The 26,121-nt window shown below is 35.4% G+C and overlaps 1 protein-coding gene across 2 annotated transcripts in view; it reads left to right on the top strand.

The window, feature by feature from the left end:
- The window catches only part of LOC123528649 (dual serine/threonine and tyrosine protein kinase-like), a 100,972-nt gene that overhangs the window by 5,013 nt on the left and 69,838 nt on the right, over nucleotides 1–26,121 (top strand). For both annotated transcript variants that reach the window (XM_053521619.1, XM_045308529.2), the window contains exons 2-4: nucleotides 11,774–12,285; nucleotides 17,815–18,703; nucleotides 20,698–20,850. In XM_053521619.1, coding sequence (XP_053377594.1) covers nucleotides 11,774–12,285; nucleotides 17,815–18,703; nucleotides 20,698–20,850 — 1,554 coding nt within the window. The remainder of the gene's footprint in view (nucleotides 1–11,773; nucleotides 12,286–17,814; nucleotides 18,704–20,697; nucleotides 20,851–26,121) is intronic.

Here is a 26,121-nt window from a genome sequence, read left to right as displayed (position 1 = left end):
TGGTAAGTCGCTGTGGTAAGTCGCTGACTTGAAATCACTGTAACCTGTGGGGGGATGGGTTCGAGCCTTGCTACTGGCCATATCTCTATGTAAGAACGCTTGGCAGATTCATACGGAGGACGGGGGTCTTGTACTGGTTCTTCCCAGGAGCGATGGTTAGGTAAACTGCCCACCCGACAAACAGGAAGAACTGTTGAAATCGGACATTAAACCCAAGAAAAAAATCCGTTGTGAGCAAGTTTCTTGGTTAGGAAACTTACTTAGTCATGAATCTCGAATCAAGTTTTAATTCTCTGTTATATAAAGTTAAATGAAGGAGTTCAGCACTTATTTTTGTTTGGGTTTAACGTTGCATCGACACATTTATAGGTCATAGTTATGGCAACTTTCCAGCTTTGATAATGGAGGAAGGGTGCCCCACCATGCATTATTTCATCACGATTGGACACACGGGTAGAACCACCGACTTTCCGTACGTAAGCCAGCTGGATGGCTTTCTCACATGAAGAATTCAACGCCACGAGTGAGACTCAAACCCACTTCAATAAGGGGGGATGTGATTTGAAGCTGGCGACCTTAACCACTTGATGAGTCTAGCACTCAAGGCGTTTGATTTCATGTACAATGGCTACAGGACCGAAATTTGAATCGATGATTAGGCATAAATACATGTTCAATGTACGATAAGAAATGACTCTAGCTGATTTAATCGCACGTTTACTAGATTCTCAAACACATGATACTTTATTACCTTTACAACTTGAATTACGTATATAAACCATGCATTTATGTTTAAATCAAATATTGTATTTTCAACATGAAAATTCCCTGACCTAGCGACAAAAATTTCACATGTGATAGGACATGTGTAATTTTACATGTATAAACACATCTTTTGATCTTAAACTTATTTGCACCCGCTGACTAAATTTGCATTTTGTAGTGAGTGATTTTATCAATTTGTCCCACAATGAATCAGTTTAAGAAAAAAAATCATACGTGAAATAAATTGAGATAATGCGACAATAATAAACAGCTATCAAATGGGACAGTTTTACGCACATAATGTAAATGGGGTGGGTGGTTGATGTCTATTCTGTAAAAAATGTTTGACTTAAAACTGATTCAGAGACATGGCTTAAAACTGCAATATCATCAGTTTTTAAAACTGTAAACACATTGCATGACTGACTTCAGTTTATGTGTTGTTTAGACAATTAACAGGAAAAACCCACAGAATTTTAAATGTACATAACTTGTCTCGCGTCTTGGGTCGAGTTTATGTAAATGACTGTTACAAGATTAGCCGCTCGCGATAATAAAATCGATATCAGTCAGTCACTCCATGTGTATGATGCAAACACTGAATCGGCGCATTATTCTGGAATTGGCAGTATGTAATAGATAGAGTTTATGAAGTGAATTGTCATTGAAAAAGAAACTGATAGGGAGGGAAACGGAGCGTAGCAGAGTGACCAACCGGGGTTTCTTTTCCTTGAAGAATTCCCTTCATGCACTTTATCTGACATAGTGTGAAATCTACATTTGACCAATCAGAATTGCAGAGTCAGTCGTGTCAGATTCTTCACCTTCAACTCTCTTCACTGTGTAGAGCTGTTCTTCGAAAATTATTGCTACAGTCACATTGTTCTTAAGGTATAAGAAGCCATTTTTTTTTTTAATAACTCACTCAGATTGGTCAAAAAAGTAGGTTGCACACTATTTCGAAAAACATTACTTTTTACAAAATAACATGGACGTTCAACAATTAATGTTTTATCAATTATAAAAATAGGATATCAGCAGATTTGTATACAAACACGATCTCATTCATTTTATCGATTGAAAAATCAGACAAGTAATAATTAAAATATTGATATAATCTTAAGTAAATAACAGTGAAAACTATATAAAATCATTACTTGTTCATTAAGAAATGAGTTACCAGACGGCTACAAAATACCCTGAGGATTTGCTAGCGGTGAGGTAAGCAGAGGGCTAGAACGCAGGCTAGGCATCCGGATGACACTTCCTAAAAAAAATATAAAAACAATTGTACCTGCCCTGAAAAATATTCAAGCAAGCCTGCCTGCCTCCATCTCTCTGTCCATCTCCTTCTATAACGGGCCTCCCTCCCCTCAGAAAATAATGCAGTTTTCCCTAAAAATTGACTTTACATCAGATTTTCTGTACCCATTTACCAAAAACAACCTTTTTTTACCAAATCACAGGCTTAGGCCCCTTCCCCACTTGGTAAAAAAAATGACTTCTAGCAATATTTTCTTAACAAATTTCCTTCGCATGAAAACCAAAGGGCAGATTTTAACCAAACTTCACAGGAATAGTAATTTCAAAATTGTTAAAAAATAATTCCAAAAATATTTCATCATACTTACAAAAATATTTGATCATATTTCTTACACTGTTTAATTATAATTAGGGGTCATTTGACTGTAACCATAACATATTGACCTTCTTTCTTCCTTTTTAGCTCACCAACCAGAGCACAAAGTGCTCAAGGTGAGCTGTTGTGACCGGTCATTGTCCAGCGTCCATCGGCGTCGTGCGTCAACATTTGCCTTGTGAACACTCTAGAGGCCACATTTGTGGCCCAATCTTTATGAATCTTGGTCATAATGTTAGTCTTGATGATCTCTAGGCCAAGTTCGAAACTGGGTCATGTTGGATCAAAAACTAGGTCAGTAGGCCAGATCAAAGGAAAAGCTTGTGAACACTCTAGAGGCAACATTTGTGACCCAATCTTAATGAAACTTAATCAGAATGTTTGTCTTGATGATCTCTAGGTCAAGTTCGAATCTGCATCATGTGGGTTTAAAAACTAGGTCAGTAGGCCAGATCAAAGAAAAAGCTTGTGAACACTCTAAAGGCCACATTTTGGACCCAATCTTTATGAAACTTGGTCAGAATGTTTGTCTTGATTATCTAAGAATCTTTCACTGGTTGCGGATAAGGATGGGAATATCCGGCAAGAGGGTAACTGTTTAGGTGGTAACGAGCCTCCTGCCAAGTTAACGCATAAACTGTTACTCAAGTGCCGGATATTCTCATCTTTACTCGCTGCCAGTGATTGCTTCTTTTCCTTGCATGCCTTGTTCTTCAATTTGTAGAAGATATAAAGAAAAACTAATGTTTCTCTTTAAAGTACTATTTTGTTATAATAGTAGTGTATAAGTTTACGCATTCATTCACTCATTCATTCATTCATTCATAAATTATAGCACGGGAGACATCTTACAGCCCTGGGTGTAAGATAAGTTTTTTTGGCACCAGAAAAGTGTGAGAAAATCCTGTCCGGAATACAAGAATTATGAAATACTGATCTGAAAATAAAAAAATTATATAAAAAAATGAGAAATTAAAAAAGAGATAAAAAAATTTTTTAATACATGTAAAAATACAATGGAGAAAATATTGGATAAAAAATGTGCATGTACAAAGTGTTTGTTGAAACTTGTAAACAAAAAAAACAATACATACACTTCACAGTTTCAATCTTATGACCTCCAGGTTTCAAGCTATTGGCAATGACCACTTGTCTATCGTGACTTTCATACATCCATATACACACTTTAAATATAAACCCATTATATGATTTTAATTGCTGGGGTTTTTTTTCCATACACTACGGATGTCCCAAAAATCAACCAAAGATTAAAATATTCTGTGCACAGACCAAGTAATCAATATGCATTTCACAGTTCAATCAAATAGAACAATAACTGTATGGTTAAAAACTTAGTGACAAGTCATTTCATTGTAATTTCAAATTTCATGGTAAATGCTGAAGAGTTTTTTCTTGTTTTTATACATGATGTGTTATATGGTAGAAATAACATTATAGAGTGGGCAGACCAATGCTCGGCGTAAAAACTACATATTTTAAATCTAAAAACTGATTTAACATTTACTTACCATACTTCTTTATCGTCACTTTGTAGAACAATCTGCGAGTATTCAACCATGTATTGTTTACACATTTCTAGTCAATGGTGACGTAATAGGCTGGAGCTAAAAATAGTACCAGTAAAACCTGTGCGGTTCGTGCGGAAGTATACCAACACTCAGCGTACGGCATATTAATCTGCAGGTTGTAATTTTGAACTATTTATGCATAAAGGTGAAGTATAAGACATATCTAACGCAAAACCTAGGTTATATTGATTAACTGATTTTTTAAAGTATAAAAACCTGTACCTAAATTACCCCTGTCTATTCTGCATCTATAAATTGAATAAACACATTTTATACAACAATTATCTTAAGGAACTCATTCGAAGATAATTTGTCACAATCATGTGAGTCTAACTACATGAAATCAATAACTGATTATAGTTGATAATATATTTCCATTATTTTTGGAATTTTTTTCAAAAGTGCCATTAGTCCATATAGTATATATCAATTACTTTAACAGCATAAGCTACAGAAAATTAAGTACAATCGGTCCGTATAAAATGCCATAATAAGGGTTTATAGTTTATTTAAGCATAAAGAAATAAAATAATTGAAAAGAAAAATGTTTTTTCTCAAAAATTCCGCCCACAAGCTACTTTTTAAATACCTGTTTTACCAGAAAATCGGTTTTAATGAGAGTAGAACACACAACTGAACGGCTTTTAGCCTTGCATCGTCTGCTCTACTGTGACCACGTGACCATACCGGAAATAAACCGCACTTGGATAAAATCACACATTATATAAACAAACGAAATGGGACTCATGAGAGCTGATATTTTAAATACATATTAAGAAATTCCAAGAGAAACGTGATATACGCCGAGCGTTGGTATGCGCCAAGCATTGGTCTGCCCACTCTATATAAATTTCACCTTAAATAGTGGATCTGAATTTATTTTATTAGACTTCTGAATTAGACTTTAAATATTTTCCGATATCATACAATAATCATTCATTAGACAACTTTTTTGCATTGAGTTAACTTCTTCCCACAATAATCCAGGTATAATTGGCGATTAAAATGTTTAAGAAAAATTTGAACAGCATCCTTCAAAATGATCAGATCAAGACTTACTTATTATATTCTGTCTCAAATGTTATATTTAAACAACCAAAGTTATTTTTTAAATTGCTTTTCATAACTTAAATCTTAGGTACTATCTCTATATACAGTAAACCTCACTTATAAGGAACTCGGATATAAGGAACACTCGGTTATAAGGAACAGTTTTCAATTCCCCGATCTAATTCCTTCTTTATTTAATGTAAAAATCCTCGGTTATAGGGAACTCGGTTATAAGGAACACTCGGTTATAAGGAACACTTTTTCCAGGCCCAAAGTACGAAATGCAATGGAAAACCCCTCGGTTATAGCGAACAGACATAAAGAATAAAAATGATTGAAAACCAGAAATAAACATGAGAATCGCTGATGACGTCAGAGCAACGTCGGCACTATCACGCGCTTTCATGCACATGAAAATCGCTTTCATGCACATGAATAAACACAAATTATTTCATTTCTATGATCTTTAGTTTGTTAATTCACGGATACCATAAAAAGAAAATATATAATATCATCAGATTACCAAATACTAAACGATAGTAGACTATATTTACTCAAGATTATGTTCGACAGCTACATGTATTGGGTATGTCATGTTAACAATTAATAGTGAACGAAAATCCTAAATAAATGTGCTAATTACACGTGATTAACAATGGCAAACAGTCCAGTTTACCAAATTTCCAATTGTAAAAATTATAGCAGGTGCTAAAATGGACAATAGCAAAAGTATAGGTATAATTTACACTTTAATCCGTATGTATGGGTAATACACTGTATGTCATAAATACCCTACTTTTAATTTTTAATGGGCAGTCTAATTTAACATTTTTATAATAAAAAATTGAACATTTATTTTATATTAGTATTGATGACTATTCAGATAACATGTAGTCAAGCAAGGTAAGGGGAGTAACTGCAACATATCTTATAGTCATCATTGACCGACAAAAAATAAACATAAATTACGGTCATTCTTACCGACGAACATTTTGGCTTGGTTTAGGTATAACGCCGCGTTTCAACACTCTTTCAGTCATATACATGCAGGCAGTTTACCTTACGATCTCTCCAGGATAGGATCGGTACTAGAAAAGCAACTTCCTCACATAAAGATTCAAGGTCGGCCCGGAGTGTGAACACATAGCCCTAATGAAACGTCAGTCAAATAGTTTTCGCTATACAAATTGTGTTCGTTATACAAACCTCGGTTACAAGGAACTAGTTCGCTATACAGATATAAGGAACCTCGGTTATAAGGAACAATTTTTAGAAGTCCCTAGCTGTTCCTTATAAGCGAGGTTTACTGTACTATATATATATATATAAATACAGAGTCTGCATATGCAATATTGTGGCTGTGTGCGCTAAATGTTCTGAACCAATGCACACAGTTTCATAAAACTTCACACAAGTGATCAGTAGTCATGGTAGTAATCCTAGTTGTGCATGGTAGATTCTTTTTTAGGTCGACTTTTCGAAGAAAATGTAGAGCTATTGCACTCGCCCCGGCGTCGGCGTCTGCGTTGGTTAAAGTTTTTGATAAAGTCAAATATCTCTGTTACTATCAAAGCTATTGACTTGAAACTTAAAATAGTGTTTACTATCAAAGTCTACACCAGGAGAAACAATCCCCATAACTCTGATTTGAATTGATTATCTAAGAATCTTTCACTGGTTGCGGATAAGGATGGGAATATCCGGCAAGAGGGTAACTGTTTAGGTGGTAACGAGCCTCCTGCCAAGTTAACGCATAAACTGTTACTCAAGTGCCGGATATTCTCATCTTTACTCGCTGCCAGTGATTGCTTCTTTTCCTTGCATGCCTTAAATGTTCTTCAATTTGTAGAAGATATAAAGAAAAACTAATGTTTCTCTTTAAAGTACTATTTTGTTATAATAGTAGTGTATAAGTTTACGCATTCATTCACTCATTCATTCATTCATTCATCCATAAATTATAGCACGGGAGACATCTTACAGCCCTGGGTGTAAGATAAGTTTTTTTGGCACCAGAAAAGCGTGAGAAAATCCTGTCCGGAATACAAGAATTATGAAATACTGATCTGAAAATAAAAAAATTATATAAAAAAATGAGAAATTAAAAAAGAGATAAAAAAATTCCAAGAGAAACGTGATATACGCCGAGCGTTGGTATGCGCCAAGCATTGGTCTGCCCACTCTATATAAATTTCACCTTAAATAGTGGATCTGAATTTATTTTATTAGACTTCTGAATTAGACTTTAAATATTTTCCGATATCATACAATAATCATTCATTAGACAACTTTTTTGCATTGAGTTAACTTCTTCCCACAATAATCCAGGTATAATTGGCGATTAAAATGTTTAAGAAAAATTTGAACAGCATCCTTCAAAATGATCAGATCAAGACTTACTTATTATATTCTGTCTCAAATGTTATATTTAAACAACCAAAGTTATTTTTTAAATTGCTTTTCATAACTTAAATCTTAGGTACTATCTCTATATACAGTAAACCTCACTTATAAGGAACTCGGATATAAGGAACACTCGGTTATAAGGAACAGTTTTCAATTCCCCGATCTAATTCCTTCTTTATTTAATGTAAAAATCCTCGGTTATAGGGAACTCGGTTATAAGGAACACTCGGTTATAAGGAACACTTTTTCCAGGCCCAAAGTACGAAATGCAATGGAAAACCCCTCGGTTATAGCGAACAGACATAAAGAATAAAAATGATTGAAAACCGGAAATAAACATGAGAATCGCTGATGACGTCAGAACAACGTCGGCACTATCACGCGCTTTCATGCACATGAAAATCGCTTTCATGCACATGAATAAACACAAATTATTTCATTTCTATGATCTTTAGTTTGTTAATTCACGGATACCATAAAAAGAAAATATATAATATCATCAGATTACCAAATACTAAACGATAGTAGACTATATTTACTCAAGATTATGTTCGACAGCTACATGTATTGGGTATGTCATGTTAACAATTAATAGTGAACGAAAATCCTAAATAAATGTGCTAATTACACGTGATTAACAATGGCAAACAGCCCAGTTTACCAAATTTCCAATTGTAAAAATTATAGCAGGTGCTAAAATGGACAATAGCAAAAGTATAGGTATAATTTACACTTTAATCCGTATGTATGGGTAATACACTGTATGTCATAAATACCCTACTTTTAATTTTTAATGGGTAGTCTAATTTAACATTTTTATAATAAAAAATTGAACATTTATTTTATATTAGTATTGATGACTATTCAGATAACATGTAGTCAAGCAAGGTAAGGGGAGTAACTGCAACATATCTTATAGTCATCATTGACCGACAAAAAATAAACATAAATTACGGTCATTCTTACCGACGAACATTTTGGCTTGGTTTAGGTATAACGCCGCGTTTCAACACTCTTTCAGTCATATACATGCAGGCAGTTTACCTTACGATCTCTCCAGGATAGGATCGGTACTAGAAAAGCAACTTCCTCACATAAAGATTCAAGGTCGGCCCGGAGTGTGAACACATAGCCCTAATGAAACGTCAGTCAAATAGTTTTCGCTATACAAATTGTGTTCGTTATACAAACCTCGGTTACAAGGAACTAGTTCGCTATACGGATATAAGGAACCTCGGTTATAAGGAACAATTTTTAGAAGTCCCTAGCTGTTCCTTATAAGCGAGGTTTACTGTACTATATATATATATATACAGAGTCTGCATATGCAATATTGTGGCTGTGTGCGCTAAATGTTCTGAACCAATGCACACAGTTTCATAAAACTTCACACAAGTGATCAGTAGTCATGGTAGTAATCCTAGTTGTGCATGGTAGATTCTTTTTTAGGTCGACTTTTCGAAGAAAATGTAGAGCTATTGCACTCGCCCCGGCGTCGGCGTCTGCGTTGGTTAAAGTTTTTGATAAAGTCAAATATCTCTGTTACTATCAAAGCTATTGACTTGAAACTTAAAATAGTGTTTACTATCAAAGTCTACACCAGGAGAAACAATCCCCATAACTCTGATTTGAATTTTGACAGAATTATGCCCCTTTTTATACGCCTGAAGGGACGTATTATGTTATGACGCTGGTGTCCGTCTGTCCGTCCGTCCGTCTGTCCGTCTGTCCGTTAGCAATTTCGTGTCCGCTCTCTAACTCTTGAACCCCTTGAAGGATTTCAAGGAAACTTGACACAAATGTTCACCACACCCAGACGACGTGCAGAGCACATGTTCCGGATGTCTCGCTTCAAGGTCAAGGTCACACTTAGGAGTCAAAGGTCATATCAGTTTGTTTCGTGTCCGCTCTGTAACTCTTGAACCCCTTGAAGGATTTCAAAGAAACTTGACACAAATGTTCACCACACCAAGACGACGTGCAGAGCGCATGTTCCGGATGACTTGCTTCAAGGTCAAGGTCACACTTAGGGGTCAAAAGTCATATCAGTTTGTTTCGTGTCCGCTCTGTAACTCTTGAACTGCTGGAAGGATTTCAAAGAAACTTGGCAGAAATGTTCACCACATTGCAACGATGTGCAGAGCGCATGTTCTGGATGACTCGCTTCAAGGTCAAGGTCACACTTAAGGGTCAAAGGTCATATATGACTTTGCTTTGTGTATATTGCTCTGCATTGCAGTGCTCTTGTTTTTATTTGGCAGATCTCTTTTTTTGTACTTACAATAATTTTTTTTTGAATTACTTCCCTTTTATGTTACTATAAATAGCTTATTTTGAAACTTTTTTATTATTTGCCGTAGGGAAAAACCGAGACCTCTTTTCTGTGGTACAACATGGATGGTACCTCCAATTTTAAGGTGTATTTTTACATACCTGTACCTGATAAGGATTTTTTTGTAGACTTTGAATTTTTTTTTTGTGAACTTAGATTTTTTTTTGAAGTTTTCCTTTTGTTGTTCCAGTCCTTTGGGGCTTCAACAGTCAAGTTCTCCCATCCTATGATGTAAGCCTTTGGGCGTATATTGCCCGGCTTGGCGGCGCTCTTGTTAACTTAGAGTTTTTGGTTAAAGTTTTTGATAAAGTCAAATATCTCCGTTACTGTCAAAGCTATTGACTTGAAACTTAAAATACTTATTTACCATCAAAATCTACACCAGGAGAAACAATCGCCACAACTCTGATTGAATTTTGACAGAATTATGCCCCTTTTTAACTTAGAAATTTTTGTTAAAATTTTTGATAGTCAAATATTTCTGTTACTATCAAAGCTTTTGACTTGAAACCTAAAATACTTATTTACCATCAAAGTCTACACCAGGAGAAACAATCCCCATAACTCTGATTTGAATTTTGACAGAATTATGCCCCTTTTTAACTTAGAATTTTTTGTTAAAATTTTTGATATAGTCAAATATCTCTGTTACTATTAAAGCTTTTGACTTGAAACTCAAAATAGTTATTTTCTATCAAAGTCTACACCAGGAGACACAGTTCCCATAACTCTGACTTTAATTTTGACAGAATTATGTCCCTTTTTAACCTGGCATTTTTTTTACTGGCAAAGCTCTAATTCAGAGTCAAGCACTGAGAAAAGTCAAGCGCACTGTCTTACGGACAGCTCTTGTTGTTAATATACTATATATGTACAGTCTCCATATGCAATCTTGTGCACACATAATCTGAACCCTTGCATACAGTTTAATGAAACTTCACACAAGTGATCAGTACCAACTATATTTATGGTGCATGTTATATTCCTTGTAATAGAAAGAGCATTGAAACTCGATGGTAAACGATTTGTACGAGGGGGCATAGCCCCTGAGTATAAATCGTTTACCTGAGAGTTTTAATGTTCTTTCTGTTTTGTATCATAGCCATCCATATGGTAGTTCAGTAGGTGTTCTACATTGCCATATACAGCAGTTCAGTGACTACTTAAGATCCTTGCTTTACAAATGTGTAAAGCTCAGGTAAAATAAACAAATGCAAGCACAGAAAATCAATAAAATGCAAGTTGCTGTCTGCTGTTAGAGACACGCCCATACTTTCTAGATCCAACAGTGCGGTAACTAGCGTGCGGGTATTTAATACCTGCACACTTTTAGTTACCGCACCCTGTGCCCGGTTTATACGTTTTGCCTGCACCAAATTTGTTAAGAAAAAACACTGAGCTATCATACAATACATACATATTCTGCAGAGTTATGGGACTTTGTTTTTTGTTACTATACTATATACAGCAATGTTCTGCGCACCTAATTTCCCAAACCACTGCACACAATTTAATGAAACTTTACACCTGTGATCAGTACCAACTTCTCCAGGGCACATGTTAGGTTCTTTCAGACAAAATTTTGTTACTATACTGTATATACATACAGTCACATAATTATGCAATCTTGTGTGCGTTAAATTTCAATGTACAGTGTCAGTGCGTGTGGAAAGTGCATTCATCCCGTTCAGTGATAGCTCTAGTTTCCAAATTGTTAATTCCATGATGAAATCCCTCACCCCAAACTTACATGGCCACATTCCTTCATTGTGAAGAAAGGACTGTGCATTATGAACCTGTTCTTGGCAATTAATTCACTGACAACATTCAGTTATACGAATAAAAATTATAGAAGGCATGATGTAAGACACAACTGTCTTCAATGAAACTGTCAAAGAAAATATCCCTGCCACAGATTGAAGTTTTCGATCATAATACAACTTGTTAATGATATGAATAAAAATATTAATTTAACATTTTTTTCTTTTTCAGGTCCACTTGTGTCACTCGAGGTACTTCATGAAGAGGAAGAAGAAATCCTATCAACTGCTGACAAACTTCCTGGCATTGTTGTTCTTGGACAAAACGAGTATTGCAAATCACGTATTGTGAATGAATTATTTCAGAGAACTATATTCCCAACATTCGATCCAAATGATAATGACAGAAGATACCGCACAGTCAGATTTAGATATGGAGATAATCTCTGCATAAATCTTGAACTGCCTGGCGAATACTCCCTTGCAGAAAACTTGGAAGCATACAATGGTCCCTGGAATACAATTCCACGTAAAGATCTTGAGATCTCAGAGAATGAAGAGCCTGATTCAGCAGTAGGAACTGCAGTTTTGGAGGTTTCATTTAATCACCAGTTGTTGAGATATGGATGTACATTAGTAGTGGCTGCATCAAATGTGCTCTTTGAGGAGGAAGTCAAGCGCTGTATTGAAAACATATCACCAATACTTATATATGCATTTCATACAGAATCTTTAACTACCAAGGTATCTTTGTTAAGTTATGTCTCCCACACACAGTGGTGTGGGAGACATATTGATTTACTCAGTCTGTCTGTCTGTATGTCACAAATCTTGTCCGCACTTTAAGTCAAATATTTCTCATCAGATCTTCACCAAACTTGAACAAAATGTGTTTGACCGTAAGACCTCAGCCAAGTTTGATAACTAGCCAAATCGGTCCAAGCATTTTGGAGTTATGGCTCTTGAATTACCGAAAATTGGCCTTTTTACTCTTGTTCACACTCTAAGTCGAACATCTAAGTCGAACATTTCTCATCCCATCTTCACCAAACTTGAACAAAATGTGTTTGACTATAACACCTCGGCCAAGATCGATAACTAGCCAAATTGGTTATTTTTTAATTGGTTAATTTTACTCTTTCCTGCACTCTAAGTTGAACATTTCTCATCTGATCATCACCAGACTTTAACAAAATGTGTTTTACCATAAGACCTCAGCCAAGTTTTATAACTAGCCTAATTGGTACAGGCATTTTAGACTTATGGCCCTTGAATTACCGAAATTCTGCCTTTTTACTCTTGTCCGCACTCTAAGTCAAACATTTCTTATCCAGTCTTCACCAAACTGGAACAAAATCTGTATGACCATAAGACCGTGGCCAAGTTCGATAAATAGCCAAATCGGTTTAGGCACTTACGAGTTATGGTCCTTGAATTACAGAAAATCAACCTTTTTACTCTTGTCTGGGCTCTAAGGTGAACATTTCTCATCCAGTCATCACCAAACTTGAACAAAATGTTATTGACCATAAGTCCTTGGTCAAGTTCGATAACTTTCTAAATCGGACCAGGCGCTTTGGAATTATGGAAATCAGCCTTTTTACTCTTGTACGTGCTCTAAGTTTTTAGCATTTCTCATCCGATCTTCAGCAAAGTTGAACCAAATGTTTTTGACTATAACTCCTTGGCCAAGTTCATTAACTAGCCAAATTCACCCGAGGCACTTCAGAATTATGGCCCTTGAATTACACAAAATCAGCCTTTTTACTCTTCAAAGGTATATTTGTAATGAGAAAACAGTATAATAAAGACTGACTTACTATTTAGATGATTAGGCAGTTGTGGGAAACATGCACTTTTCTCAGAAGTATCTGAGATCTAGTATTACTTTTATTTTTTTCTTTCATGACATCATTTTAAAAAATTAGATATATTAATTCATCAGTTTTCCTTACTTCATTCAGCAAGCATTCTTGTTTTGGTGCCTGCTTAATGCATGTATAATATTGATCTTTATTACATACCTGTATAAATTCTGTAAAAAATATCTTGTATTTCACAAGTTAATATGAACAGGCAGAAAATTATTCCTTATAAATTGTACCCATTGTATTGTATGTTCCAAGACTACTTTCATTAATATACATGACCTGACACAGTTCTGAAAATAGCACACATAAATGCTTCACTAACTTCCATTGATTACCATTGAAGATTTCATTCAATAACAAAACAAGAAACAAAAAGGTGCAGGTATATAATAAAAGTAGCTAGATCTGGGATGTTGTATTCAGCTATAATTCAATGATCACATGTTGTATAAGGAATTATAATAGAACAAAACTTATGATCAGCACTGATATTCTTATGAATATTCAATTAACCGCCTTATCTTATTTACTGACACATTATGAAGGACATACATACTCAAAATAATATTGCATATACAATACATCTCAGTAAATAACTTACTCAACAAATTATTAATACGCCACTTACGAAATAAACAAATTACAAAAAGACACCACAGTGTAAGTTATGAAACCATTCAACTTCACATCATGATAAAAAAAGGTAGATTCTAAAAACAAAACTGAAAATTTGGCGGTGGGTTTTGGGAAAAATTTAATTTCAAAAAATGTGTGATCGTGTCAAAATCACTTACAACAGTGATAAATACTATAAAAAACAAAAAGAGGCCGGGCCTCAACAAAACAACTTTATTGGACCAATCAGGATCAATGTAACAAATTTCTAACGCCAATGAAAAAATATTTTACAAAGAAAGAAAAATACCCAAATGTTCAGAATTACCCACAATATCAATAAGGCAATTTTAAGCTTGATAATTAAATATTTTAATTCATTAAAATAAACCGATTTCCAAGGTAAACACTGCGTGTGAGATATGATCTGGCAAAAATCCACTCGAACTGAGTACAGCGTACCAGATTGAGCTATTATTGTAATAACACAATTTTATTTGCCTGTTGTTACATTTATCTCATAGACAACTTAACACTGGTATCCTTTTTATGCCCCCAGCATCTACTGATGCGGATGGCATTTAGTGATCGTCCTGTCCGTCCGTTCGTCCGTCCGTCCGTACGAGGTTAACCAAATGGGACCGTTTCGTCTAGCATCAATACCCCTTACTAGAATGACTTGATACTAATGCTAATGTAACCTGTGACCATTCCCCATTTTCAGACATCACCTGACCTCAGTTTGACCTTGACCTCATTTTGGACTTAGGTTGCTTTATATGGGACATCTCTTGGTTAACCAAATGGGACCGTTCCGTCTAGCATGAATACCGCTTACAAGAATGAATTGATACTAATACAGATGTAACCTGTGAACATTCCTCATCTTTAAACATCACCTGACCTCAGTTTGACCTTGACCTCATTTTGGACTTGGGTTGCTTTATATGAGCCATCTCTTGGTTAACCAAATGGGACCGTTTCATCTAGCATTAATACCACTTACAAGAATGAATTGATACTAATACAGTTGTAACCTGTGACCATTCCTCATCTTCAAACAGCACCTGACCTCAGTTTGACCTTGACCTCGTTTGGGACTTAGGTTGCTTTGTATGGGCCATCTCTTGGTTAACCAAATGGGACCGTTTCATCTAGCATTAATACCACTTACAAGAATGAATTGATACTAATACAGTTGTAACCTGTGACCATTCCTCATCTTCAAACAGCACCTGACCTCAGTTTGACCTTGACCTCATTTGGGACTTAGGTTGCTTTGTATCGACAAGGATGCCACCGGGGGCATCAAGCGTTTATTAAACGCAGCTTCTTGTTAAAATTTGTATTTTAACTTTTTGTAACAGCTGTACTGTATATCTTTCCTTTCAGTACTGAAAATCAGGGTTGGCATTAATACTTGTATTTCCCAGGATGCTGGGAAATACTGGGAATTCCTGACAAATACTGGGATATATGATTCAGACCAATATATTTTATTATGCCCCCGAAGGGAGGCATATAGTTTTTGAACCGTCTGTCGGTCTGTCGGTCTGTCAGTCTGTCCGCAATTTTCGTGTCCGGTCCATATCTTTGTCATCGATGGATGGATTTTCAAATAACTTGGCATGGATGTGTACCACAGTAAGACAACGTGTCGCGCGCAAGACCCAGGTCTGTAGCTCAAAGGTCAAGGTCACACTTAGACATTAAAGGATAGTGCATTGATGGGCGTGTCCGGTCCATATCTTTGTCATCGATGGATGGATTTTCAAATAACTTGGCATGAATGTGTACCACAGTAAGACAACGTGTCGCGCGCAAGAACCAGGTCCGTAGCTCAAAGGTCAAGGTCACACTTAGACATTAAAGGATAGTGCATTGATGGGCGTGTCCGGTCCATATCTTTGTCATCGATGGATGGATTTTCAAATAACTTGGCATGAATGTGTACCACAGTAAGACGACATGTCGCGCGCAAGACCCAGGTCCGTAGCTCAAAGGTCAAGGTCACACTTAGACATTAAAGGATAGTGCATTGATGGGCGTGTCCGGTCCATATCTTTGTCAACCATGGATGGATTTTCAAATAACTTGGCATGAATGTGTACCACAGTAAGACGACGTGTCGTGCGCAAGACCCAGGTCCGTAGCTCAAAGGTCAAGGTCACACTTAGACGTTAAAGGTCATTTTTCATGATAGTGCATTGATGGGCGTGTCCGGTCCATATCTTTGTCATTCATGCATGGATTTTAAAATAACTACGCATGAATGTGTGGCACAGTAAGACGACGTGTCGCGCGCAAGACCCAGCTCCGTAGGTCAAAGGTCCTAAACTCTAACATCGGCCATAACTACTCATTCAAAGTGCCATCGGGGGCATATGTCATCCTAAGGAGACAGCTCTTGTTATTTACAAAACCTATACCCCCTAGATTGTTAAAATAACCCCTCCATACCATTCCTTTCATGTTAATAACATTCAGGTAAGAAGTCAATAACATTACAAAATACAGTCATTAGTTAGTACAGATCAGTGACAATAATGCACTATGCCTCAGGCACTGGTGTTGACCATATCACATGTTACAAACAACTTAATAGCACTTCTAACTAGCTATAATAAATGTCTTATAGTACCTAATGCTTGTCTTTTCATATATCTTCTCAACAACCCAATTATGCATTCTTCACATCTATACATATTTTATTATCATATGAATATTGAATAATATGTCTAAAGGCTGCTATTATAACTTGGATCATTCCTACAAAGATTCTATTTCATATACATACCGTTACTATTCTTAGCATACATGTAGTTGTTTGTAAACAAGTGTATCATTTGTTGTACTCTTGCTGACTAAAAATAATTTTTACAGTTTTAATTATGTTTATTTTAAATGAAAGATGAAATCATTTCAAGAACTAACGTTTATTCAATCAAATGAAATTCAGATACAACAGCCTTACTTCACACATGATTTCATCATTTCATAGTGAAAATGCAACCTAGGTTCTGTAAGGAGTTTTAGCTCACCTGAGCTTTTGTGATCGCCCTGTATCCGTCGTCGTCATCCGTCCATCATCAACAACTTGACTGTTAACACTCTAGAGGTCACAATTTTAGCCCAATGTTAATGAAACTTGGTAAGAATGTTACTCTTACTAAAATCTTGGACAAGTTCAATATTGGGTTATCTGGGGTTAAAAACTAGGTCACCAGGTCAAATCAAAGGGAAAGCTTGTCAACACTCTAGAGGCAACATTTATGACTGTATGTTCATGAAACTTGGTTACAATGTTAATTCATGATATTTAGGTCAGCATCAAATCTAAGTCAAGTAGGATCAAAAACTAGGTCACCAGGTCAAATCAAAGGAAAAGGTAGTTAACACTCTATAAGCCACATTTATGACCTTATCTTAATGAAACTTGGTCAGAATGTTAATCTGGATGATCTTTAGGTGAAGTTTAAATCTGGGTCAGGTGGGGTCAAAAACTAGGTTACCAGGTCAAAACAAAGGAAAAGTTAGTTAACACTCTAGAGGCCACTTTTATGATCAGAATGTTAATCTTGACGATCTTTAGGTCGATAGGTCAGGTCAGTGATACAAGGTATTCATGGCCCTCTTGTTTTACATTATAGAATTGTCATCAACTCTTAAGATAGTCGAACTATCTTCTAAAATACGGCTTTGAACTCAAAACTTTTGGAACAATTTTTCCAGGTTTCACCTATCTGATGTTGCCTGTCTTAAGACATTTTAATCTTGCTTATTTCAGGAGATTCAAGACTTAGAACTGCTGAAGGAGATTTCCAATTTTCAGCCAGTCTGTTTCGTGCGCATCCCGGATCCAGTGACAACACCGCAGATTGTACCAGGGAATCCATTCTACTGTGGTGTTGTTCACAGTCCAACACTTCAAACAGGGAAGCAGTCTTCACAGAATAGTGAACACAACAATAATACAATAAGTGAGAATGTGTTAGAAAATGGCAAGAGCACCAAAAATAGTTTGAGCCATAATGTAAGTGTTCAAAATGGTAATCAACAAAGCAGTGAAACAAAACATGCATTAGATAATGACAAGGAAGGTGCAAAATCTGATAAAGACAAAATGAATGCCAATGATTCATCCACATCCTCTGGGGACCCTGCGTCATCTTTACCTTCATCCTCTAGTCACAGAATGGGTAAAGTTTTTGTCACGACAATACCACCAAATAACTGTCACACAATATTCACCGAACTTTGTAAGGTTGGATATCTTACAGAAACACCAGGTGTTAGAAATATAAGTCGAAATATGGTGGAAGATTATTTCGAAGTTGATAGTATATTAGTTACAGACTTGCACCAGTTTCAGCAGTCTTTCACAACATTCTCGGAACAAACAATGCAGCGTTACCTAGTTAATGCTGTGACTGTTTTAAACAATACTCATATACGATGTCTCAATACCTTCATAATCTGTGCATTTGACATGGCAAGAGAAGTCCTCATCACACCAAAGAAGATTGAGTTTGCTCGTGACAAGGAAGAGGATTTGTTTAAATCATTAATGAAAATCGCTATTGAAAAAGGTGACGAGATTAAAGAAATGATAGAGCATACAATTGAAGACAGTAAAGCTCATCTTATTCAAAAAGCATATGATTATGACTTTATTGGTAAGTAAAGATTTTCAATTTTAACAATCCAACGGAATTAATTAAGAAACCATTTAAATTTTTTGATTTTTTTTTCATTATTATGTGTAGCTTATAAAACTGTCATATATGACGAGTTTACTTATTATTCAGAGTGCTGACACAGTTAAATGTCACTAGACACTGATGAATAGTTTAACAGCATCAGCTGATCCAGCTTGATCACATGTGCAAACTTTATCAGTTAGATTTTTAGCTCACCTGAGCCAAAGGCTCATGGTGAGCTTTTGTGACTGCTCAATGTTTTGTGACCACTCGTTGTCCGTGGTGCGTTGTACGTCTTGTGTCTAAAATGTCTTCTTCTTTAAAACCACTTGGCAGATTTACACCAAACTTTACAGGAATGATCAAACTTGGCCAAACAATTGAAATCCATGCAAAACATGAAAATCTTTAAAAATCTTCTAAGAAACTATGAGTCTGATTTCAGAAAAAAATTGTAGAAATGATCTATAGGTGACCCTCTTCCAAGATTGCTTTTGTCTTTCTATTTTAGTAAAAAAACACGACCGCCAGGCTATATTATTAATTTTTAAAAAAAAATCTTCTCTGAAACCAAGAGCTTAGATGTTTGGCATGTGGCATTGTCTCATGAACTTCTACCAAAATTTTTCAAATTATGAATCCAGGGTCAGTGTTGGGCCCGCCCTGTGGTTCCCTTATTTCACCTAGATTTCTATAGGGAAAACAGGAAAACATTTGTTCAGTCTGAGACTCTGAGGCACAGAGCTTAGATATTTTAAATGTGGCATTGTCTAGAAGTCTTTATCAAAATGGTTCAAATCATGACCAAGGCCCCATTTAAAGCTGGGCCCTGGGGTCACTTTAGTTTTGATATGAGTTACATATAGAAAAAATAGTTAAAAATTTATCTGATCATAATTATATTTCTGATGTTTTGAACCCCTCTCACTTCATAAGCATTGCGTCACACCCAGTGACATGGGATCACACAAATATTTTAGCTCACCTGAGCCAAAGGCTCACCAAACCGATTGACCATCATCCGTAGTGCATTGTACAACAGTTTCTTAAAAAATCTTCTTCAAACCTCTGGGAAGATTTTCACCAAACTTCAAAGGAATGATCCTTGGGTGGTCCCATTTGACTGAAATACTGTTAAAAAATGGTGTTAAACCCAAAACAAACAAACAAAACATGAACCTGAGGGTAAAGGTTATGGTCAAGGTCACCATTAATCAGATGAGCTATATAGGGCCATCATGGCCCTCTTGTCATAATTCAACATGCTCAGTGAGGCTTGGTAAGGTGTTTTATGTTACAATTTTTATATGACAATTTCATTTCTAAAATTCTTTTATGTTATCCATTCTTCATGAATTGTCATGTAAGATTAAATTACAAGTCAAGGAATACTATGTTACTTAGTATTATTGATTAAATATCATATAGAATATACATGTAATGGCCTCCATGGTTAAGTTAAAAACACCCCTTATTTCATATTGCTTGCCAGTCACCTGTTCAAGCTCTTGTCCTTTTGTCTTGTGAAGGAGCCATCTAGTTGGCTTGTAAAATGATGTTGGTTGTACTCAGTGCCCAGAGGGCAAAAGTCTTAGGTCAGTTTTCCATTTAAAGCTGCAAAGTTACTGTATGTCCTGTATGGTATCATTATTACTTAAAACTCAACAAAACAAACAATTAATGATCAAATATTTTGGAAAAAAATCAATTCAACCAAATATAAAAAATAGCTTCTATTTCACATTCTATTTGCCCCTTTTGCCTTCTTTATGAAACAGTTTATGTGCTTACAAGATGACCTACAATATACATAAGTAAAATAAAGGATGGTACATGTATTAACATTATCTTTAAAGAAACACCAAGAAGAAAGTTTATTGCACACTAATGGATATGCCTAGGAAAATTTGTGTAAGGGTTACCTGGTGATATTCTAAGTAAAGCTTGTAAGTAATGAATTTCTTTTATAGGTGTGGATTTCAGTGAGAAAGGAGAAATTTTGACTCATAAAGGACTGAAAATCTGTACAGGACAGATACAGGAGCTGGTGCTAGGTGGACTGAACCAGGCAGTAGCAGGCAAACTTGTCAATTCTGTGGATATCATGAGAGATTCATACACAGGTCAGTGTTTAAAATTACACATGATTAACATATTTATAACTCTGACCGTTCTATTTCAATGTACAGATTATTCAGTGGCCTTATAAGGATGTTGCTTTTCAATAGTACACTTTTTATATCATTGTTTGAAGGTCAGCATATTAAAATCGCACTGTGCATACTTGTCCAGGCTTAACTCTGTCATCGATGAAGAGATTTTAAAATTACCTGGCATAAATGTTCCCTGTAATGAGATGGTATGTCATGCTCAAGACCCAGACTCCTAGCTCCAAGGTCAAGGTCACACTTAGAAGTCAAAGGTTAACATGGTCTTTTTCTTGTCTGGTCCATAACTCTGCCATTTATCAAGGGATTTGAAAATAACTGGTCACAAATGTTAACTATAAGGTGTGTCATGCTTATGACCCGGGTTTGACAGGTAAAGGTCACAAAATAAGTCATGCCAAAACTATTCTAGCATATTTTGTATAGACAGCTGTAGTGTTATTGAGGAGGAGGGGGCATTTGTCACCAATAGTGACAGCTCTTGTTTTGGCCACTTTTGGGACAGAAATTCAGTCCCATTCTCCTCTCAAAAAGTTACCCCCCCCCCCCACACCCCCACTCACACTCCTAACAAAAATTCCCCTGAAGAACTTTTTTCAAAAATATTCCTACTATCAGTAGATCTTCATAATCCTGTAAACCATACAAAGTACTATTTAAATCATAACAATATGCTATAAGGTATATCACTGTGATGTGTAATATGTTTAGGAAAGATAGTATTTTATTATGATGTAATTTTACCCTTGTTTTACTTGTTACAATGCGGTTTTCCTCCTGACTGGATCTATGACCATTTCTCTCAAAACTGAAAATAAACAAATGCAACAAGAGTTATTATCTTTATCATAAGGAAATGTGTATCACAGAAAATGATTTTTGTTAAAGACACATATTAAAGCTTCACCATGGAATATTTTTTGCACTATTACAGATTAGTGTTTGAAATTATTTTTTGTCTAATGGCATTGCAGTATTTTTTCAAATTATCAGGAAATTTATGTTGGTAAATCAACATTTAGTTACTTCCAGTTGTTTATTAACCCGGTAAGTCACATACTGTACGTGGAGCTTAAATTCATATACAAAAAATAATTTCAAACACTAAACAGGTTAGTGTTTATTAGTAAGCATTTATCAAATTAAATTGGTCGCACGGTTGTGCCGTGCCAGACAAGGTAATTTGGTAAAACCAATAAACAGTAACCTATACTGAAACACTAACCTATACTTAAACACTTACCTATAGTGAAACACTTACCTATACTGAAACACTAACCTATACTTAAACACTTACCTATAGTGAAACACTTACCTATACTGAAACACTAACCTATACTTAAACACTTACCTATAGTGAAACACTTACCTATGGTGAAACACTTACCTATACTGAAAATAATTTCATTGATTGATTATGGATCATAAAGAAAAGGAAAAGTTTTTGACTGGATTTTTAGCTTGACTATACAAACTATGGAGAGCTGTCCCCCTTGAGCCGTCGGGGTCCTTCTGCAGTTACACCTTGATTTAAGTTTTTATGTACTCTTTTTATCTCTGTATTTACCTGATGGATTTATTTCAAACTTAAGTATTTATTCCACACCCACATCATATCACACAAGGGTCATAACTCTCGCACCATTATTTCATAAATTATCCGCCCTTTTTACTTAGAATTTCAGCTTAAAGTTTTGCTGCACTTTCACTCTATCTCTGTTATTACTGAATACATTTGATAACCTACCTCATGTGACATAAGGTCCATAACTCTGGCACTCTAATTTTTCATAAATTATGCTCTCTTTTAACTTAGAATTCAAGGTTATCTTCATGCACTTTCATTATATCTCTGTTATTACAGAAAGGATTTGATTTAAACTTAAAATAGTAGTTACATATTTTCATGGACATCATATGACACAAGGTTCTTAACTTTTGCACCAATATTTCATGCATTATTTCCCTTTTTACTAAGGATTTCACCTTGAATATTTGGTGCACTTTCAGTCTTATCTCAGTTATCACAAAATTCATTTGATTCAAACTTAAAATATTTGTTCCACATCATCAACCACATTGTTTGAACAAAAGGCATTAGCACCAATATTTTATGAATTACCCACCTTTTACTTCAGATTTCAGGTTAAAGTTTTGATACACTTTTACTCTATCTCTATTACAACCTGTTGAATTTGATTCAAACTTAAAATAGTTCTTTCACATCATCATGCACATCATATGACACAAGGACAATAACTCTTGCACCATGTTATCAATTATGCCCCCCTTATTACTTAGAATTGCAGTTTCATTTTGATGCTTTTTTCATCATATTTGTACCCCCCGACAACAAAGTTGTAAGGGGGTGTATACTGGTTTCAGGTTGTCTGTCTGTCTGTCTGTCTGTAGACGCAATCTTGTGCGCACCATCTCTCCTTATCCCCTTGACAGAATTTAATGAAACTTCACACAAGTGATCAGTACCAACAGTAGTTGTGCATGGGGCATGTTAGGTTCTTTTAGAAAAAAAATTTGCAGAGTTATGGGACTTTGTTTTTTTGTTACTATACTATATACAAAAATTAGACACAATCTTGTGCGCACCATCTTGCCTCATCCCCTTGACACAATTTAATGAAACTTCACACAAGTGATCAGTACCAACAGTAGTTGTGCATAGGGCATGTTAGGTTCTTTTAGAAAAAAAATTTGCAGAGTTATGGGACTTTGTTTTTTTGTTACTATACTATATACATAGACACAATCTTGTGCGCACCATCTCTCCTCATCACCTTGACACAATTTAATGAAACTTCACACAAGTGATCAGTAACAACAGTAGTTGTGCATGGGGCATGTTAGGTTCTTTCAGCAACAAAAATTGCAGAGTTATGGGACTTTGTTTCTTGTTAACATACTATGTACATACAGTCTGCATATACAATCTTGTGCGTGCCTAATCTACCAAACCCTTGCACACAATTTAATGAAACTTCACACAAGTGATCAGTACCAACCCTAGTTGTGCATGGTGCATGTTACATTCTTTTAGATAAATATTCTGCATAGTTATGGGACTTTGTTTTTTGTTACTATACTGTATACATACAGTCTATATACATACAGTCCACATAATTATGCAATCTTGTGTGCGTCAAATTGCAATGTACTGTGTCAGTGCATGTGGGGGGTACATTCATCACCTTTAGTGATAGCTCTAGTTCTTTTTCTACCAAAGGGATTTGTTTCAAACTTAAAATGGTTATTCCTCATCATCAGCCACACTCTAGGTCCATAATGCTGACACTAATATATTATGAGTATATTATGCTGTCTTTTTACTTAGAATTTCAGGTTTTAACTAAATAGATTCATATTATTATTATTATACCAGATTTATATACTGCCCTTTTCATGATAAACATGTCCAAATGTGCTTTACATAGCGCAAAGGCAGCCACTAAGGGCGCAATGTTCATCCTCTACTAGAACAGACACTGAGCGATCTGACGACAGGGACAAAATGAGACAAAGTCTCTAGAACACAGACAGACAGACAGACAGAGAGAAATCCTTATAGATACATGCCTGCCCGGCAACTTAGTCTAGCTCTTAGCAGAAAGACAGTCTAGTTCTTTAACATGCCCAGTGTATAGCATCAGTACATGCAAAGCCGTCTTTCCTGGGAAGACCAAGTACTGGCCTCTTAGTTAAGTGGGAGAAACTGAAGAGCATCTTCACCCGGACACCGTACCACCTTATCTGATTTAAGCTTAAAATAGTTCTTCCACATTATTACTCACATTATATGACACATGGTGCATTATTCTGGCAGAAAGTTTCCATGAATTATGTCCCTTTTATACTTATTTCATGTTTTGATAGTCTTTATCTCCGTTATTACTTTATACACTTGACACAGACTTTTCTTTGTCTATGTTATTACTTCATAATTTTGACACAGTCTTAAGCTGTTGTCCAATATCTTCATCCATACTGGAGTCCTTAAACGCTCCAGTGCAAACTCTAGATTCCTCATATGTGCCAAATTTCACTATACAGCATCTAAATACTCAAGCGCGCAGTTTCCTGTGACAGCTCTTGTTTTTATACCTACCGATGTACCCTTCAATTCAAATTTTGTGCTGTTGGTAATGTAACAAACTTAATTAAGCAGTTCATGCACACTTATTTTCTTGTGTGTTCATGTGTTGTTCTTTTTTTATCCAGAAAGCTTACTGCAAGCATTTGAAATTTGTACCATCCATGACTAAATTTTAATCTTCTTTGATCAACCATTTTTAACTTCTGTGATTTCTCTTTAAATGTTTATTAATAAGGGTATACATCATTCTAGAGAACATGAAGGCTAGTAATAACAACTTATACATTGATAAGTTTAGACTTTATTGTCAAAAAAAATTTGATACAGTAATTCATTATATTTTAGCCATGATTTTGGATGCACAAAAATTAACTTCAGTTTGGACTTAATTATTGATTATGCAACATTACAATATTTTCCCATGTAAATATTTGGTAAAATTTTAAAAAAAAAAATGATTTCATTTTCCGAGAATTTACGTATAGAAACATGCATTTTTGGCCATAAATACTGGTACTGATGATAAACCCGAACAGAAAATAAGGTTTTTTACCTGTAACTTTTTTATTTCTGCAAATTGAAATCAATGGTCGGTATCAAAATAAAGCTTAACCTTTGCTGAAAACTTTACATAATTTAAATTTATATTTAGTAAGCAAACTCACACGAAGTGAGGGTCTGAAAGGGGTATGTAAAAAGGGGACTGTATGAACTTTGACTGATGATAAATTCGAACACTTTGTCATTTACAAAATTTTCTTTGTATTATTATATTGAAACTTTCTCCAAAAAGCTGCAACAGTCATTCCTGATCAAGTAATGAAAAGTTAACAAATGTCAGGCCTTCATGTTTCGACAGTGAGCATGTGCAAATAAACACCCTCTTCCCCAGTAATTTTGGATAAATATTTTTTATACAAATGTATGTAAGTCATTTATTTATACAGAATGTTTACCAATTTTGTTTCTGTTTACACCAGTTGGGGTTGTAAGTGGAAACTATTAGATGGTGTGTTCAATTTTATAAATAACCGATTGCAATTGAATATTTCCAAGGTGGTCGACTTTATCATCTGTCCGGGTTTATCATCAGTACCAGTATGCCAAAAAGATGCTAC

The sequence above is a fragment of the Mercenaria mercenaria genome, chromosome 13 (genome assembly GCF_021730395.1).
Source record: "Mercenaria mercenaria strain notata chromosome 13, MADL_Memer_1, whole genome shotgun sequence".
Classification (NCBI taxonomy): domain Eukaryota; kingdom Metazoa; phylum Mollusca; class Bivalvia; order Venerida; family Veneridae; genus Mercenaria; species Mercenaria mercenaria.
This window is presented reverse-complemented; position numbering and strand designations above follow the sequence as displayed.